Source organism: Canis lupus, chromosome 17 (assembly GCF_011100685.1).
Source record: "Canis lupus familiaris isolate Mischka breed German Shepherd chromosome 17, alternate assembly UU_Cfam_GSD_1.0, whole genome shotgun sequence".
NCBI lineage: Eukaryota > Metazoa > Chordata > Mammalia > Carnivora > Canidae > Canis > Canis lupus.
Window position 1 is genome coordinate 19,743,081 of NC_049238.1, and position 19,278 is coordinate 19,762,358.

Sequence of the window (19,278 nt, forward strand, 5' to 3'; positions counted from 1 at the left end):
TTATCAGGCTTTCCTTCCCTCCATAGGAAAAGCCTATTACACATACTTGGGAAGTAGGAAAGTAGATTTTAGAGTTAAATAAATGCCTTAAAATATCAATGCTATTTAGTCACACTGGCAAAACTATGGGAAATGGCATGAAGTATAATGGTCCTTCCCAAATATATTTTTTTTCCACATTGATTATTTATTTTTGTTATCACAGGAAATAAAAACAAGATCAAATGACCTTCCCATGGAGCCACAGAATGTCCTGGGCAAAACTGAGATCAAAATGTAAGTCTCTAGCCTCTCTTAGTTAATAAATTATGCTTCCTCCCTAATAAGAATAAGAATCTGTTGGGCACAGTGACTCTTACCTACTGGTATGGAGAGCGGAGGGATGGCTTCAGATTATTTAAACTTTACCTGCTATTCTCCCTGCAGAATGGTGGTAGGTGTGGGCACAGAGTGGACAGGCAGCTTTGGGTCTGCCTGGATGTAATAGCACCTTGTTTGGTATTAATTCTTTTAAAGGGTTAACTTCGCTGTATTTAGGGTTATCAAACGTTTGCCTATTCTAACCCATTGAGGAACCAGGTATATTTTCACATTAACAGTGAGTCACAACCAATAGTTTTCAGAGAATGGGGAATATAAAGTTATTATACTACATATAATTGTCATATGAGGAGGTATATATTGTTTAGAGAAAGTCTCCCTCAGGTGACAGTGATCCAATACCACTGTTGCAAACAACTGGTTTAATAATCAACAACAATCAATTTGGGGGAAAGATGCCACAGGGTGATGGTATCAGAGATTAGACAAAGTGAGATATCTGTGGGTTGATCAACACTACGCTCTGAATGTCAACAGAAAGATTTCATTATTTAGACAAGAATGAACAGTAAAAGGTTGCATCAAATAGCTCTGTGAATGTACATCTTTGGGACTGCATATCTGTTTGAGATTTACACAGCCTTTAAGTGTAAGCTGAAGGACATGAACTCCACTTTAAAAGAGCATTTCTGACTATATGTTTAGGTAAGTGCCCAGGCTTGGCAAGGCTCCTTCTTTTTCAGAAGTTAATGCTTTAGCAATTATTTAAACTCTGCCAAACATAGCTGGTAGATTCTCAAGAAAAACCCCACATGCAGAGTTTTTTCCAGCTGGCAAGCCCAGGTAACACAGCTCTCCCTCCCTCTGATCAGCCCTGGGCTACCCGCCTGCTGCTGCTCTATCACTGACCGTGCACAGTGTTGCAGACGGGCCACATAGGAGGCTATCAGCGCATGCTCATCGGCCAAGTGACTGGGAATATCCTGGCTATACTGTAACCTAGGAGCAACGGAGGCAAAGACAGCAAGCACAACACAAACACATACAGAGCAAGAAATGAACATGGATTAAAATGGGCAAACTTCAAAGAAAAATAGAAAAAAAAATCATGATTAAAGAAAACAATAAAAAAAATCACAATGCATAATGAAATATGGTGTTAGACCATAGGGAATACATATCACAAATCCTTTGAACAAAAGCACTCTCTTAGGAAACAGCCTTGGCTGACTGATGCTTCAGCCTCTAAGCAGGAGAAATCAAGGAGGGGTCACCGAGAAGCTTTGCCCTCCAGTCTTATCCAGCCAGGTTCTGGGCTCTGGGATGGATGCAGCTTGGAGGGAATGCCCAATGGCAGGAAAACAAGCAGAGTGGATCTATTTAATAGCACTAAACACCCTCTAATGCTTTTATAGCTTTTGTCTACATGTAAAGAATTTTCAGTGTTACCTCGTGATACCAGTTAAACCCCTTTTTTTCTAATAAGGATACTACATTTGGCATCTTTCTATTTTCTCCCATAAAACTGAAACTTGTCAGAATTGTTTCTCATTGTAAAACAACACTGTATACATTCTGAGTGAGGCTTTTATAGACATTCAGAAGGTCCTTAAGCACATGAGTTTAAAAGATTTTTCTACTCCAGAAATGCTAAAACATGCACAAAATGGAGAGTAAACAAATGACAACTTTTTATGTATCCATCACCAAACTTCAACAAAAATCAACATTTTCTAACTTACTGATCTATTCTTCCTTCCCTCAACATTTTGTCTAGAAAGGGGTGGCTGAAGCAAAGCCCAACTTTTTAAACATACTTTATTTATTTGAGAGAGAGAGAGTGGAAAAAGAGCATGAGCAGGGCAGGGGGCACAGAGAGAGGGAGAAGCAGGCTCTCCACAGAGCAGGGAGCCCAACACAGGGTTGGATCCCAGTACCCCAGGATCATAACCTGAGCAGAAGACAGACCATTCACCGACTGAGCCACCCAGGCACCCCAAGTTCCAGACAGTTTATTATTTCATTTGGAAATACTTAATGTACACAACCACAACACCATCATCACACCTAATACAATTTAACAAGAAAATTTTAACTCAGTCCATCTGAAAATTTTCCCAAATCTTAAAAAAATATACATTTACATTTAGAATCAAGATTCCAACAAGGTCCACACACCTTGCATTTCGTTGATATGTTTCAGTTTTTAATTGATAACAGTTCTTCCTTTTCCTTGTTTCATGTCAGTTATTTGTGAAGAAAGCATGTTATCTGGTAGCATACCCTACATTCTGGATTTGACTGATTGTTTCCTTGGTGCCATTTAATTTGTTTCTCTATCCCCTGTGGCTAGATCTGGGTATTTGATTAAAGTTTTTGCTTTTGTTTCATTTTTGAGAAGGGGCTAGAATCTGTTCTAAGTAATATGGTGCACTTATAAATCAAATAGGGAGCACATAATGGAATATAAATATTAATCAGTGGATGCAGATGTTATTGGTTACATCTCTCCATTATAAAGTCCCTCAGCAATTTCTCACTTAATAGTTTTAGCATTTACTAATGATTCTTGCCTAGATTCACTATTTCTTGTGGGGTTGCAAAGGTCCAGTTTCAATTTTATCATCTTTTCTGTATTCATTAGTTTGCTCTATTTGTTCATCCTGAAATACTAATCATTCAGAAAAGGTAAAACAAATGGTTGGCATTTCTTACTATTTAACAAATTTCAGAACAATGAACGAGTGCCCTAGCAACCTCCAATGGTTACCAAGGAGTTTTCTTTTTTAGTATTATTATGAACTCATAGATTTTTATGTGTCTGATTGCTTCAATCCATTACAATCATCTTTTTGATGCTCAAATTGTCCTATCTTTGGCCAGTGGGAGCCCCTGTAAGTAGACTCCTGTGTTAATCTAATATATCTATCAGATGTCATTAGCTTTCTTGCTTGGCACAGTAAGATGCGCCAGTCTCAACTTCTGCATGTCCTGCCCCACACTTGGGCAACTATTCCTATTCAACTATTCCTTCAAGGATTGCAGGTTCCCTTTATGAGGAAAGAGTATGTAGAGATCATAGTTAGGGTACTGCTGCTCTCTTTCCTGGACAATCCCTGCTTCTAGACCTTTTCAGTGGATAAAGCTAGGAAATCTATATATTTTAGAAGGAATAAAAACAGGTTCTCTTACTACTTTCAAATGCCATTCAATTTCCTGCTAGCATGCATTATCTTAATGAAAAATAACTTCAAAATCTTATTTCCCCATCCCCCATATATAACATCTTTTTTCCTCCACCTGCTTTTAATATTTTGTCACTGTTTTTCAGCAATTTGTTTTTTTTTTAATTTTTTAATTTATTTATGATAGTCACAGAGAGAGAGAGAGAGAGAGAGAGAGAGAGGCAGAGACTCAGGCAGAGGGAGAAGCAGGCTCCATGCACTGGGAGCCCGATGTGGGATTCGATCCGGGGTCTCCAGGATCGCGCCCTGGGCCAAAGGCAGGCGCCAAACCGCTGCGCCACCCAGGGATCCCTTTTCAGCAATTTGATTGTGATGTGCCTTGGTATGGTTTTCTCTGTTTATCCTGGTGATAGCTTGTTGAGCTTGTTGTTATCTATGGGTTTATAGTTTTCATCAAATTTGTAAAAATTTACTTGGAAATCTGGTAAAAAATATTTCCTGAAATAATTTTTCTCTTCTCCCTCTGTTAGGCTGCTTACATTCTCCCATAGATTTTGGAGGCTCTGTTCATTTTTCAGCATTGCATTTTGGATAATTTGTATTGCTATGTCTTTAAGTTCAGTGGATTTTTTCTTCTGTAATTTCTGTTAAGTCCATCTACTGAATTTTTCATTTTAGGTATTATCTTTTTCAACTCCCGAAGTTCTATTTTTTAATTTAAAAACTCTGTCATTGGGCAGCCCGGGTGGGTCAGCAGTTTAGCGCCGCCTTCAGCCCAGGGTGTGACCCTGGAGACCCAGGATTAAGTCCCACATCGGGCCCCCTGCATGGAGCCTGCTTCTCCGTCTGCCTGTGTTTCTGCCTCTCTCTCTCTGTGTGTGTCTCTCATGAATATATAAATAAAATCTTAAAAAAAAATAAAAAATAAAACTCTGTCATTGAAGTAGAATATATATGCAGAAGCTTTCAATTATGTTTATGTTTGCTTCTTTTTGATTTCCATTTTTTCTCCTCATTATGTATATTTTCCTTTACATTTTCTGTATCTGTTGTGGCTGTTTTAAAGCCTATCTCCATTCATTGCATCATACCTGTTATTTCTGGCTCTATTTATATTGACTAATTTTATTCTGGTATCAGACCAAACTTTCCTATTTCCTATATCCTCTAAATTTTTATTGGATGATGGAAATTGTAAGGATTATGTTGTCAGATGTTTGGATTTTGTCATCTTCTCTTATAAAGAATCTGGTAGTCAGTTAACTTAGTTGTGGACACATTGGTCCTTTTGAGGTCTGTGTTACAGTTTCATTAGCACAGATCTAAGTCACTTTCAGCTAGGGCTATTTTCACCCTACTCCTAAGGTGTGGCCTTTCTGAAGTCTTTATTGAATGCTCCCCAGTGTTTGATAATGTCTCTAACTCTAGTTGGGGGGTTATTCTGTATGTTAGTAAATTGAACAGCAATAAAAAATAAATTAAAAAAAAAAAAAAACTCTAGTTGGCTGGAACCCAAACAACAGGCTGAGCTTGAGTAGCTGTTCCACTTTCAAAGCCCTAGGACTTGTTCTTTCCTCGGTAGTTTTTCTGTGGTGGTCTGGTGAAATCTTTCCATGCAAATGTAGCTTTGTTTTTAGCCAAAGACTTAAGGGACCTATATGCAGGTTTATGGAGCTCCTTCTTGGTATGCTTCCTCCCCTCTGGTATTCCTCTTGGCAAATTCCAGCCTCCCCAAACTCCAATCTCTCTTCTTATTCTCAGCAAATAAGGCTTGCACTGCTGGTCTCCAGCTCTGGACTTGGGTAAATGCCTCCCAGTAGAAAGCCTGGGCAATCATAGGGCTCTCCTCATTTATTTCCTTTCCCTCAGAGAACAGTCCTGCCCTACTTACTATCTAATTTCTGAAAACAGTTGGTTTAATCAGAATAGTTTTCTAGAAGTTTATAGTGGGAGAACTAATCTGACACCAGTTACTTCACCATGACCAGCATGGAAGTTCTCTCTGTAGTAACTTTTTTTTTTAAGATTTTATTTTGAAAGAGAGAGCAAGAGAGAGAGCAAGCAAGAATAGGGGAGGTGCAGAGGGAGAGGGACAAGCAGACTTGGTGCTCAGTGGGAGCAGGGAACAGGGATGGGGAGAGTGTTTGATCTCATGACCCCGAGATCATGACCTGAGCCAAAATCAAGAGTTGGCTGCTTTAACCAACTGAGCCACTCAGGTGCCCCTGCAGTAACTCATTTTTATCATACTTTTGCAAAGTATTAGTATACTTCAAACTAGAAATTAAAACAAAATAAAACTGCTTCTTGTAAGACAGACTGAAAAGTTGCAATGTTATAGAAGGCCATCTTAAGGGCTTCAACTTTTACTGTGATATGAGAAGTTATTGGTAGGTTTTGAGCAGAGGCAGAGTATGCCCTAACTTATATTCTTTTTTTTTTTTTCCTAACTTATATTCTAATAAGAGTATCTGCTCTTTGAAAGATGAAGTGTCAGAGTGAGGAAGAAGCAGCTAGTGATAAGCCTCCTGCAACTTTCCAGATGAGAGACGAGTGGCTAGGAGAATAGTAGTAGCTGTCGAAGTGGTAAGAAATGGCAAGATCCTGGACAGATTTTGACAGTGTTTTTGGATAAAGCCGATCTAATTATTTGACACCTTAGATGGGAGAAACATCAGGAGTTTTGACTGAGCCACTATAGGAATGAGATTGTATTAACTGAGATGAGGAAGATTGAGAGAGAGGCAAGTTTGGTAGGGGGAGACACAGGACTCAGTTTTGGAACATGCTAATTGTGAGATTTGTATTAGACACCTAGGAGAAGGTATTGACTCGTGAGAAGATCTACGAGGTCAGAGCTCAGCAAAAAGGTCTGGGCCAGAAAAAGAAGTGTGGAAGTCACCGGCATGTAGACAGTATTAAAAGCCGTGAGTTCAGTTGCCATCACCTACAGGGAGGACAAACAGAAAAGGGAAGTAGTCCCTCTGGCATACCAACATTTAGAAAATTCAAGGAGGTATGGAAAAACCAGCTAAGGGGGCCCCAAAGAAAGAGAAGTACTGGAAGAGCAGGATACCTGGAGGCAAGTCCAGAAAGTATCTCAAGTAGAAGGGAGTAATCATTGGCTACTGATGGATCAAGTCAGATTAAATCCTGAAAATTCATCATTGGATTTAACATTGAGGAAGTCACTGGTCTCTTTGACAGAACAGGTTTTGGCAGTGAGCAGGAAGTGAAAATCTGACCAGGGGATGTTCCAAAGGGAATGAATGGCAGGAAAGAAACTGGAAGCATTAACTATAGAAGCAACAGTCCATTAAACTTCATTTTAACTTTCTATGAAGACTGCTATTCAGAGGTAGTGTCATTTTCCAGATAACTCGGGATCTAAACCAAAATAAAAAGCATTATCAGTAGCTGTCTATAGTAAATAAGGGTCCATGAATTTTCTGACAATCCTGTGTTGGGGTGTGGGTGTTATGTTAGATATATATGTAATATACATACTCATATTCAAAGGTTCTTTTCTAGATTTGAATTTAAATGCTTTCCTTTTGATACAATATAAATTTCTATATAAATAGAAATAGGTTTTGAATCTATTTGTAATAGAACTTACAAATAGGTTTTGCTTTAGAAATCTGTTTTTTTGGTGCACCTAGGTGGCTCAGTGAGTTGAGTGTCTGCCTTTGGCTCAAGTCATGATCCTAGGACCCTGGGATTGAGCCTCACATTGGGCTTCCTGCTTGATGGGGAGCTTGCTTCTCTCTCTGCCTCTTTAGTTCCCCCTGATTGTGCTCTCTGTTAAATAATACATTAAAAAAAAAAAAAAGAGGGATCCCTGGGTGGCGCAGTGGTTTGGCGCCTGCCTTTGGCCCAGGGCGCGATCCTGGAGACCCGGGATCGAGTCCCACATCGGGCTCCCTGCATGGAGTCTGCTTCTCCCTCCGCCTGTGTCTCTGCCTCTCTCTCTCTCTGTAACTATCATAAATAAATAAATTTAAAAAAAAATTAAAAAAAGAAATCTGTTTTTCTAAAGCAAAGTCAGTAGTTTGGAATAGTTTGGAATCACATATAAGTAATAAATATAAAATAATAATAATAGTTCTAAGCTGACAAATGTCAATTTAATCGATAAAAGTAGGTGATTTTCATGGCTGAATATATAATAGTTGTAGCACTTCTGGTGGAAATTGGGCATTTGAGTCAATGTCTAGAGCACCTACAAGGTGTCAGGCACTGTGCCAGGAGACGAGTACACCACTCAAGCAGAGCCCAGACACAGCTGCCGCTCTCTTGGTGCTCACCATGTGGTAGAAAAAGAGATGATCAAACAAATAAATGTAAAATGGCAAATGTAGAAAATGTTACGATGGGAGGGACACTGTCCTTTAAGAAGACATACCAGGAGACGCCTGGCTGTCTCAGTCGGCAGACCAAGTGACTCCTGATCTCAAGATCATGAGTTCAAGCCCAGCGTTACGTGTAGAGATTACTTAAGAAGAGAAAGAAAAGAAGACATAATAGTAGAATTTTATCCAATTAGGGAGATCAGTAAAAGGAAGGGTGAGTAGCATAAACCAGAGTTAAAAGAAGAGTGACTACGATATGAACACATTCCTTTCGGGGAAATGAGGAGCATTTTCTCCCTTGTAAGGCACCCTCCCAGCTCTACGCATTTGAAACCAGCTTCCAGGTGCTCCTGATGCACACTCCAGTGTGAGACCCACTCTCCAAAAGAAAGGGGGCTTCCTAGTCTAGGGGAGAATGTCTCATGGCTTCAGGAGAAGCTCTATCGGCAGCAAGAGACCTTTGACAGAAGAGACACCTCTGTGGGGACAGGAAACAAGGGGAAGGGATGTGAGTAGAGACAGAGGGGATGAAAGGTCAGCTGTCGTGTGGACAAAGTCAGAAGCAGAGGCTGTGTCTGGAGTGGCAGTTTGTAGTCCCAGGAACCTGATTCATTACTAGGCAGGAGGCAGGAGAGCATGGGCTTTGGAGGGAGGCAATCTTGGGTGTAATCCACATGCATCTGCTTGCTGTGTGAGCCTGGACATTAATCTCTCTGCTTTAGTCCCCTCATCTGTAAAATAATAAGAATATAAAATCTACATGAAGTTAATACTTCATGTATTACTTACTTCAGAGACTATAGGAAGGATTAAAGAAGATAATGTAGTAGTCATTATCAACAAAGCGCCTGTGACCCTATCAGAGAATTTCACATATGCTCTTTTGCTTATTCTCAGGATAATCTTACCAAAAAGGTATTACTGTAATCCTCACAACTTTGCATCTCCAGCCCTGCCCTCTCCCTGGAGCTCCAGGATTGTATATTTGAGGACCAATTCAGCATCTCCCCATGGCTGCCTAAGAGGCATCCCAAACTTAACATGTTCAAACTAGAATCCCTGACTCCCTCCAACCACTTCCTCACCTGCTGCACCCCCCAATGACCAGTTTAAGTGAAGAGCATCACCACTCACCCAACCATCAAGCTCAAGCCCCCAATGCTGCCATCCTTTCTCATCTGGAAAGTCTTGCAAGTGCCACTTGGACCACCCAATAGCCCTTGCTTGCTTTCTTCTTCTGCTCTTGCCCACCACAGTTAATTCTCCACACTGCAGTGAGTGATATTTTAGTAGTAAATCAATCTGGGGGGTGATGAAAATGTTCTAAAATTGATTGTGGTGATGGCTACACAACTCTGTGAATACACCAAAAACCACTGAATCATACATTTTAAGTGGATGGGTCGTATGGTGAATGAATTATAACTCAGTAATCTACTGAAGAAATAAATCAATTTTGAAATCACTATCCATGCTACCAGGGGTAAGCAAATAGGTACATGGATGGCAGGTGATAAGAGTCAGGTTTCTCATACTTACAGAGGAAAGTGACACATAACCAGGGGTGCAGGCAGCTAGAGAGTGAACAATGCAGTGCTGGAGTAGAACCAGATACTTCAATATAACTCATGTCCCTTATTTCTCTGCTCTGAATGGAATAAGAAGGCAATGCTATGGGCAGCCCTGGTGGCGCAGCGGTTTATAGCGCTGCAGCCTGGGGCGTGATCCTGGAGACCCTGGATCGAGTCCCATGTCAGGCTCTGCATGGTGCCTGCTTCTCCCTCTGCCTGTGTCTCTGCCTCTCTCTCTGTGTGTGTCTCTATGAATAAATAAATAAAATCTTTTTTTTTTTTTTTTAAAAAAAAAGAAGGCAATGCTGTAAGATGCCATGTGCTTGAAGTAACTGAAGAAGAAAATCTTTTTCCTAACAGAGGAAGACTGATTAAGGGGCAAGCAATAGCAAGATTTGGAGAAAAGTAAGTTTCTGGATAAAGCCTGTTGAGTCCTCACCTTCAATGAGCTTATAGTCTATCTAGAAAGGCATCTAACAAACAGGTAGTTACAATACACTGATATATACAGATGATGCTATGGATTACAGAGGAAGAACACTTAATCTAGTTTTAAGTATCAGGGAAGGCTGCCTGGAGGAGTTGAAGCTAAGTTAAGAAGGAAGAATTAGATGACAGAGAGGGGAATAAAGGGAAAAAGGGTAGGCAGGCACTAAAGGCAGAAGCAGCATATGCAGAAATCTGCTTAGAGAGCTGTTAGGGATCTGAGTAATTCTCCGTGTAGAAGCCAATAAAAAGAGTGAAATAAGGCAGGGCTGAGGAGGCTAACAAGGCTTCGAATAGCTTCATAAGCCACACTGAAGAATATGGGCCTAATCCTGTAGAACTCTGTTGCCACTAACCACATTAAATTCAAATTAATTCAAATTAAATAAAATTAAAATTTCACTTCCTCTGTCACACTTTTCACATTTCAAGTGCTCAACAGCCTCACACGGCTAGTGGCTACCATATTGGTCTCCATGGTATTGGACAATGCTGTAGAATGAAAGAGCCATTGGAAAATTTTGATCAGAAGAGTAATTTCATTAGATTTGCATTTCAGAAAAAGCCCTCTGTTTTTTGGGGGTGAGGTGGGAAGTAGACTGGAGATTTCCTAATTAGATCCACAGAATAATTAACATTTTTTTTTTACCACAACACTGATTTGTTCTATTCATCTTATTTTTTATTTTTAAAAAAAGATTTTATTTATATATTCATGACAGACACACAGAGAGAAGCAGAGACATAGAGGGAGAGGCAGGTTCTTTGCAGGGAACCCAATGTGGGACTTGATCCCAGGACCGGGATCACACCCTGAGCCACCCAGGCATCCCAGCACTGATTTGTTTTACATATCTGCTTTACTACAGTAAGTTGAAATATTTTAATAGTTTGACATTAAGAGGAATGAAAAACATTGGTTAAACTGGATCACCATAGGAGTTTCAGCATTGCTATGGTATTTCTGTGATTTGTGCAAGCCCTTGGCACATCACTACAAAGCAGCATGCTGCACTGAGTCAGCTTCTAAGGAGGACATGTGGTCAAGAGGTATTTAAGTTAATAGCCTCCAAAGCAGATATGAAAAATGGGTCAAATTGTGTGTGGGTGGGGTGGGGTGGGTGTATTTAGGTTCTACCGGTTGTTTGTTGGATCTGAGTACCTGCCTGCTCTTTGCTAGTGTGAATCTGAGGTAACTGAAAGAGTCAGGATGACAAGAATTCATGCTAAGGTCTGGTTCCTCTGTGTCCCTCAGGCACTTCTACCTTAACATAATCTTGCTATCTTCTTGCCCAAATCTTCCTCCTGTGTTTCAACTACAAATATCTTAACTTAAGCCAGAAAGGAACCTGGAGGAGAATCATCCATCTCCTTCCTTGACCCCCACATCCCAAATCCATAAAGCCTGTCTTCACTCTCAGGATCTCTCAGGCATCTCAATCTGCACATGGCAACACTGAACTCATGGTTTCTCTCCCCAGACCTGTTCCTTCTTCCCCTTTGTTTTGCTGACAGTTCATAATGGATGTAATTCTTGTTCACATTGAGAACCGCTAGCCTCAGTTTAGTGAGAGGAGGAAACTATTGGTTACTATGCTTCTGTAAGCTTCAATTTTTCAAACTTAAGCTTTAAAGTATGGACTTAGAAATACTCAAGCTTTTTGTTTGTACTAACTTGAGTTAGAATTGCTGAAGGGTTTACCTTAAATGCTTGAATGGAAATGGAATTTAATCCCAGCCCAGAAGCAGCTGAAACCTGGCTGTTTGCCTGGGCCATCAGATGGACTTTGGAAATCTGCCAACACTGAGGAACCTGCAGCCCCATAAGATTATGTGTTAATTTTCAATTACTCTGCTTTTCTGTCTTTCAAAAATAGATTGGAGAAAAAGGTAATTCTTCTGTTGTCTTGGAGAGATCCTCATGAAGAATTCATGCAAGCTAGTTGTTTCATGATCATGCTTAAGTCCTCATTAATTCTTGCTTTTCAACTAAACTCTTCTTTAATTAATTACTTTTTTCATTTAAATTTTTTTTTAAGTAGGCTCCATGTTCAGCATGGAGCCCAATGCAGAGCTTGAACTCATGACCCCTGAGATCAAGACCCAAGCTGAGATCAAGAGTCAGACGCAAAACCAACTGAGCCACCCTGGTGCCCCATCAACCAAACTCTTCTTATTCTCATTTCACGGGAGGGAAGAAGATCAATAGCCTGAGTCCAGAAATGGAGAGTTTCTGGCTTAACTAATTTAGTTTGCCTCCTTTTTAAATTGTGCCAATACCTCTGCTGTCTTCAGTCTAAAACACAACAGATCGTAGCATTTGTCATTCTGTAGATACCAAGAAAAAATCTTTATATTGGTGCCCACTCAGAAAGCCATTTTAATACTATTATAGTGCAACTCATCTCTATGTTTTCAGCTCAGAAATAATATTTATACTATGGTCTCTTCTGGACTTTAAAAATGTTTTCCCAGGGCACCTGGATGGCTCAGTCAGTTAAGCATCTGGCTCTTCATTTTGGCTCAGGTCACAATCTCAGGGCAGTGAGATCAAGCCCCATATCAGGCATGGGGCCTGCTTGGGATTCTCTCTCCCTGCGCTTCTCTCCCTCCTGTCCCCTAAAATGCCTTTTCCTTCTTGTATGTGTTAAAGTTAAAAACTCTTGACTGATAAAATCTTGCCTCTACTTAAGATTCCTAGCAATTGGTGACAACTTAAAATTAATGGCTCTAATATTTACCTGTTAGCACCCAAAGACAGTGTTATATCCCAACACAATAAATCTTTATAAACTGAACAGAATAGAAAGCATTATTTAACTCTTGAGAGAAATAAAAATTAGGTGGTAGGGCGAAAAAGGACCTCCTAACAATCTATGCTACTGGAGGGGTGATATATTTACGAATGCAATTTTTTTCAGAAATCACCCAAAAAGAAGTCTATAGCTATGTGTTTCCTCAGCACCCTATGTTCTCCAAAGACAGCAGACCCCCTTCTTTGGAGAACTGACCCCTACCCATTCAACCATGTAATTCTAGATGGGGCCCCAAACAGATAACCCATGGATGGGTAACATGATCCAAGATGGACCAAAAAGAACTTTCATTGGGAGTTTTCAAGTTGGAACAAAGAGAAGGTCAATCACTATAGGGTAGTAAGGTTATGAAGTATAAACATACAGGTCTCAGGGATATATCCCCTCCCATGCTGAAAGGTAGCTATGTTAGGGAAGAAGCAGTTAACACACACCAGAGATGAGCAAGGAGCATTAGGGTAGCCAAGGGGAGGCAAGGAAACACCTAAGTGAGTGAGAGCTCCCTTGGCTGGCTCTGGTCCTTCCTGAGGCCCAGCCAAATACCACTATGCTCTTCCCAGTTTGGCTACAAAAACAAAAAACCTTCAGGGGCGCCTCGGGTGGCACAGTCAGTTGAGTGTCTGACTCTTGGCTTTGGCTCAGGTTGTGATCTCAGGGTCCTGAGCACCACGTTGGGCTTTGTGCTCAGTGCAAAGCTGGCTTCTCTCCTTCTCTCTCTTCCTCTGCCCCTCCCCTGCTCACATGTGCATGAACTCTTTCCCTCTATTAAGAAAAAAAACAAAAAACAAAAAAACCTCCTTATTTTCCTGAAGCTAATTCAAACTGAGCTTCTGTCACTTACAGCCGAGGTTTCTGACTAAAATAGAAATACTAGAAGTGGGGAGTAACACTGAGTGGAACTAGCTGAGTCAAGTTGAGGTGTGGATGGTAGCAAAAGTGTCTCCATCCGAGGGAGGGAATACTTCAATCTTTGCTACACGGCTGCTGAGAAAAGCAACTGGTTAAACTATAACCTCTAGGATCCTGGGACTGAGATCTTCTGCTCCTTATGGCCAGAGTTCCAAGCACCTTGAGAGGAATAACAGGATGGAGCAGTGATTTCTTCAAGTCTTCAGAATGATGTGGGAAGGAAGGGAGCTGGGTTGTCTCTGCCCACCAAGGGTGAGATAATTAAGACAATTAGGGTCTTATGGGGGTTGTATTGTTCCAGAAAATCCAAACATAAACCTCAACTCTTTGGCAGAGTGGGGTAGGGGCAGTTACCCAGTTGTGTAGACGTTCTGTGGTTCTAAGTACCTCCTGTATAGACTTCCAGCCGGTCATTCTGCCCTCTCACTCCTGGGGAGGGCTTTCTTCTGGGCTCCTCTCACTATCAGCTGAGGCTTTGGTCTTCTCCAGTCTGCAAAATCAGTTTTCCATTCACCAATCTGCTTCTGCTCCCAAATTCTCGTTGCTATTGTCTCATCTTCCATTTTTCTTTCTTCTTGTGGGTTTTTACTCAAAATAATCTCTTGGCTATCATTTTGGTGGTGTTTCAAAAGGAAATATGGGCAAATGTGGCTTGATATGCCATGTTTTCTATCACTTCCATTTCTCCACTATTCAAATTATCCTACTTTTCAACCTTCACCTTGTATAGTGGGTGCACAGTGCTCATAACTTATTATTTGCTTCAGTTCAGGATGGGTGAATTAGTCACAAAAAGACATACGGAGAGCTGACCTGGATGAATGGACATAGCCTAAGTATCCAGGGCCCAGGGCTATCACAGGAGGTAGACAGACTTCTGGGAGAGGGGTGCATGAATTTGCAGTTGTATGTGGAATGCTGCATTCCAGGAAAACCCTGGAAATGGTATGAGACAGTGTGTGTGTATGTACACACTTTTGCACACTTTGGGGTACTGGGTAGCAAAACTGGTCTGCCAACAACTTCTGTTATTTGTCTTTCCCATGGCCTCTCTCTTCTGTTCAGTATAACCTTTCTGGGGGGAAATGCTCCTGTTTTAATGATGTAGGTATAATGGGTGTGGTCTATCACATACAATCCAATGGCCAGTAAAACAATCCAGGACAGTAAGACTCTTTCCTTGGAGTTCTCTAATCTGAGGTAGGAAAGGCACAACCTCTTGAGTGATGATTCTGTGGCTATACATCTGAAGCCACTGGCAGTATGGAGGAGTAGGTGTTCCACAGCTGCAGGGAATGAAGACAGCATTCTAGAGTAATCAGGAGATGAAGAAGCCACAGATGGGCATCCTGGCAGCGTTTCAGTGCTTTTATGATCCAGGGACACTTCTGTTCTTTGCTTCCTGCTTTTGTCTTTGTCTTTGTCAGTTTCTCCCTTTTTTCCCTTTTTTTTTTTTTAACTATAATAACAACATGTAACATGAGATCAATCCTCTTAACAAATTTTTAAGTGTACAGTATGGTATTAATTATGAACACATGTTATAGAACAGATCAGTAAAACTTTTTTAAAAAATATTTTATTTATTTATTTATTCATGAGAGACACAGAGAGAGAAAGAGAGAGAGAGGCAGAGACATAGGCAGAGGGAGAAGCAGGCTCCTCGCAGGGAGCCCAATGCAGGACTCGATCCCAGACCAGGATCACGCCCTGAGTGGCAGGCAGACACTCTACCACTGAGCCACTCAGGAGTCCCATAAAAGCTTTTCATCTTGCTTAGTGGGGTTTGTGCTTCTTGAAGTTAAATTTTAATACCTGAAGCTAAAAAGAGTTGATATGTCATAGTTCTATGAAACACCCACAGAATTGTGCAAGTTCAAATATTCATAAATAAAGCTAAGGCTTTAGAAGACATTAAAAAATAAAAAATATTGACATCATTTTCCATACTGCTCTGAAAGTACATTATGACTCAGAACACTACAATAGTCCAGAGAATAATATCACTGTTTACATTCTGGACTCTGTGGAAAAAGAGGAACTGAAGCAAGCCTCAGAGGAAATAGGTAGAAGGGGAGGATTTTAAGCCTCTGTTTTAAAGTTTTGAAAGTTTTTTGTTGTTTGTTTCTAAGTGTATTGTTCTGGTTCTTTTAAAAGAAAGCACATTTCCAGAAACTATTTAGACCAAAGCAAAAATGAAATTTCTTTTCAATTATAGCAATTTCAACATAGGCATGCTAGAAAAATATTGTGTACAGCAAACCCCTGCAGTGGACCCTCTAGGAACATAATTCATGTTATCTCAAAGGAGAGACAGAAGCTTTGCAACTGATAAGGTTTTCTTCTTTAAAAAGTAACTGTTGGGGACAACTGGGTGGCTCAATGGTTGAGCATCTGCCTTTGGTTCAGGTCATGATCCCAGGGTCCTGGGATCGAGTCCCTTATCAGGCTCCCTGAAAGGAGCCTGCTTCTCTCTCTGCCTGTGTCTCTGCCTCTCTCTGTGTGTCTCTCATGAATAAATAAATAATATTTGAAAAAAAAAAACGTAACTGTTGGGGTGCCTGGGTGACTCAGTTGGTTAAGCATGTGACTCTTGATTTTGGCTCAGGTCTTGATCTCAGGGTGGAGGGATCACACACTGGACTCTGTGCTCAGGAATGAGACTGCTTGAGGATTCTTTCTCTCTCCCTCTCCCTTTGTCCCTCACTCCATCATGTGCACGTGTCCTCTCTCTGTCTTAAATAAATTTTTAAAAAATAAATGAATAAAAATAAAAAGTAACTCACATTTGCGACAATCTTCTATTTGGACTAACAGTATTTTTGACCCTTGTAGCTATTGCTGTTTTTATATGCACTGCCTATTGAAAAGGTAGAAACTGTAGCTCTTAAATTTTTTCTGCATTTTTATTACTGTGTATGTTCTTGTCTGATTTAGTGATTTATGTCTTACTCTGAGTTCTAAAGGAAACCTCTTATTTCTGGAGAGTAGCTTTAATTCCCTTGAGGGTTCTCTGCCCCAGTAGAGGAGGTCCTGTGACTGGGCTGTGGCGCTGGGTTCCTAGTTTTCATTAGACTCTAGAGACACAGGCCTGACAATATCCAGAGGAGGAAAGAAAAACTGATGAGTTCTTAAGAGAATAAATAGAATTCTAGATGGATATTTATACTGGTTTGGTAAAATGGGCCATGAAGAGCCAGATCTATGAATTACGCAATTAATGTCCACATGTTACATCATAATCTCATCCAGAATATAAATGAAGTCTCCTAAATTCTAAGGACTAGATCCTTAGGATGGGAGCATCTTGTTCCTATATGGCTTCTACTCAAGCAACTGATTTTCTTGATAAATGACAGTGCTCGTTCTTCTTTCTTGGCCTGCTAAGGGCTCAGGCTGCCTTTGCTCTGCTGCTCAATCCCCATGCAGTCTGTGATAACCACCTTGAGGACTGACCAAGTCTGCTAAACTTAGTTGGGCTTGAAAGAGGTACTAGAGGGCAGCCTGGGTGGCTCAGTGGTTTAGTGCCACCTTCAGCCCAAGGCCTGATCCTGGAGACTCGGATCGAATCCCACATCAGGAGCCTGCTTCTCCCTCTGCCTGTGTCTCTGCCTCTCTCTCTCTCTGTGTCTCTCTCATGGATAAATAAATAAAAATCTTTAAAAAAAGGGTGGCCCCGGTGGCGCAGCAGCTTAGCGCCGGCTGCAGCCTGAGGTGTGATCCTGGAGACCCGGGATCGAGTCCCATGTCAAGCTCCCTGCATGGAGTCTGCTTCTCCCTCTGCCTGTGTCTCTGCCTCTCTTTCTCTCTGTGTCTCTCATGAATAAATAAATAAAATCTTTAAAAAAAAATCTTAAAAAAAAGGGATACTAGAGAAAATGTTGACTTCAAAATAAAGTCTTAATCCAGGCTATTGAATACCATCCGAAATAACTTTCAAAAATGGTAGAGATTTTGTGACTGACAATTGCCACTGGCCACTTGATCCTAAACCTTGGGCTGAATACTGGATCATCCAGCATAAAGGCTGGCCTTCCACAGGAGCAATTATTATTGGTCCCAAGTCCCCTCTTTCAGTCTTCTCAAGAAATAAAATATTGTCTAGAAAGAGGTATCCCCTCTAACAGCCTCTGGTAGGAACATTCAGCTGTGGTCACCAAATGTCTGGTGCCTTAGTCACCAGGCACTTAGGGCCCTCAGGGACTCAACTGACTCGAATGACAAAACTAGTAAATGAAGGGAACAACTCAGATGAAGTGAAACCCTAATAGATGGCATTGCTAACACTAACCTACCACCAGCAAGCTGACTTGTTTCCATAATCCACCTTAGCTTCCTGGTTTTGAAATGGAAACATCCCTGAGTTGCTATTTAGATTCTGGGTCTGGATTTGAATGCTATGGGTGTTTTAACATAAAAAACTAAGGACTAAGGCCAGCAAGAGTTGTTGTCATACCTAGGTAGGTGGGAGAGGTTGCATTGTTCTGTATCTTTCCAGAAGCTCTCCATTCTTCCTTGAAAGGGTATTGTAAATTACTTTTCTTACCTACCTGCTCTCTCACTAGGTTACTTCCTAAATAATGAAAACAGTATCTTAAATTCTCACATTACTGCACAAAGTAGACACTATTATTGTAGCCATTCTATAAATTAAAAAAATGAAGGTGCAAATTTTGTTTAAGGTCACATGAGTGCCAGGATTCAAATGCAGATGGTCTGGCTCAAGCCTATGTTCTAGTCAATAATATCACCCAACTCTGCCCCAAAAGAAGCAGTGTGACTGTTCCCTACTGGTCATATCTCAGGAAGGCTATGGGCAAGCACTCTTACCTGGTCAGTCTTGAGACTCTTAGTGCGTAGCACTGTATCATCAGGTCATTCTGACTGATTTAAGTCCCTAACTCCTCTATTTCAGGGTAGCCAGTGTACTTCTTAGCTTCCTTCCAAAGCTCTCTCCCAAATGTACTTGAATGGTAAGAATCACCTGGAATACTTATTGTTAGAGGTGTAGCTTCTCAGGATCTCAGGAGTCACTGGGTCTGATGTGGTCCCAGAAAACTGTATTTTTAACAACTGACCTAGGTGATTCTTCTGGTCTTCCCATCAGTCAAGTTTGGGAAACAGTGCTCCAGGAGTTTTAGCCACTGGGAGCAAATACAGTTGATCTTAAGTATTATATATGTTAAGTCAAAGTATCACTAAGCAGAGGACATTTCTATAACTGAATTAATCCAATGCAATCAGTACATATGGCACGAAGTAGTTTTCTTCAGCAAGAACTTGGGGAGTCCACTGAAATGTCTTCGTTGTTTTGTTTTGTTTCTTTTTGGGTGATGACTGTTAGAAAGAATTCTTTAATGGCTGTGCCCTTGAGGGAGTTTCTGCAATGCTTTGATTATGGGACAGCTTAAATCAAACAGAAAGTAAGCCATTTTATAGAGTTCTTTTAAGTCCTGCCTAAGAGAATTTAGGAGAAGGGTAAATTAAATAAAGAAAAGAAAGGAGTACACCATTCTAGTTCCTTGTAGAACCCTAAAGGAAACTACTTGTATAACTAAGAGAGAGACTTAGGCTTTCCAGTTAAATGTTCATGAATCATATACAGAATGATTTAAGAGACTATCAGGGATTAATTCAA

At 40.7% G+C, this 19,278-nt stretch overlaps 1 protein-coding gene across 16 annotated transcripts in view; it reads right to left on the reverse strand.

Moving 5' to 3' along the window:
* The window catches only part of DTNB (dystrobrevin beta), a 244,842-nt gene that overhangs the window by 57,451 nt on the left and 168,113 nt on the right, over positions 1-19,278 (reverse strand). For 12 of the 16 annotated variants that reach the window (XM_038560959.1, XM_038560965.1, XM_038560962.1 and 9 more), the window contains exon 11: positions 1,231-1,320. The exons of the other annotated variants lie outside the window; for them this stretch is intronic. In XM_038560959.1, the coding sequence (XP_038416887.1) occupies positions 1,231-1,320 (90 nt within the window). The remainder of the gene's footprint in view (positions 1-1,230; positions 1,321-19,278) is intronic. 16 annotated transcript variants of the gene reach the window in all.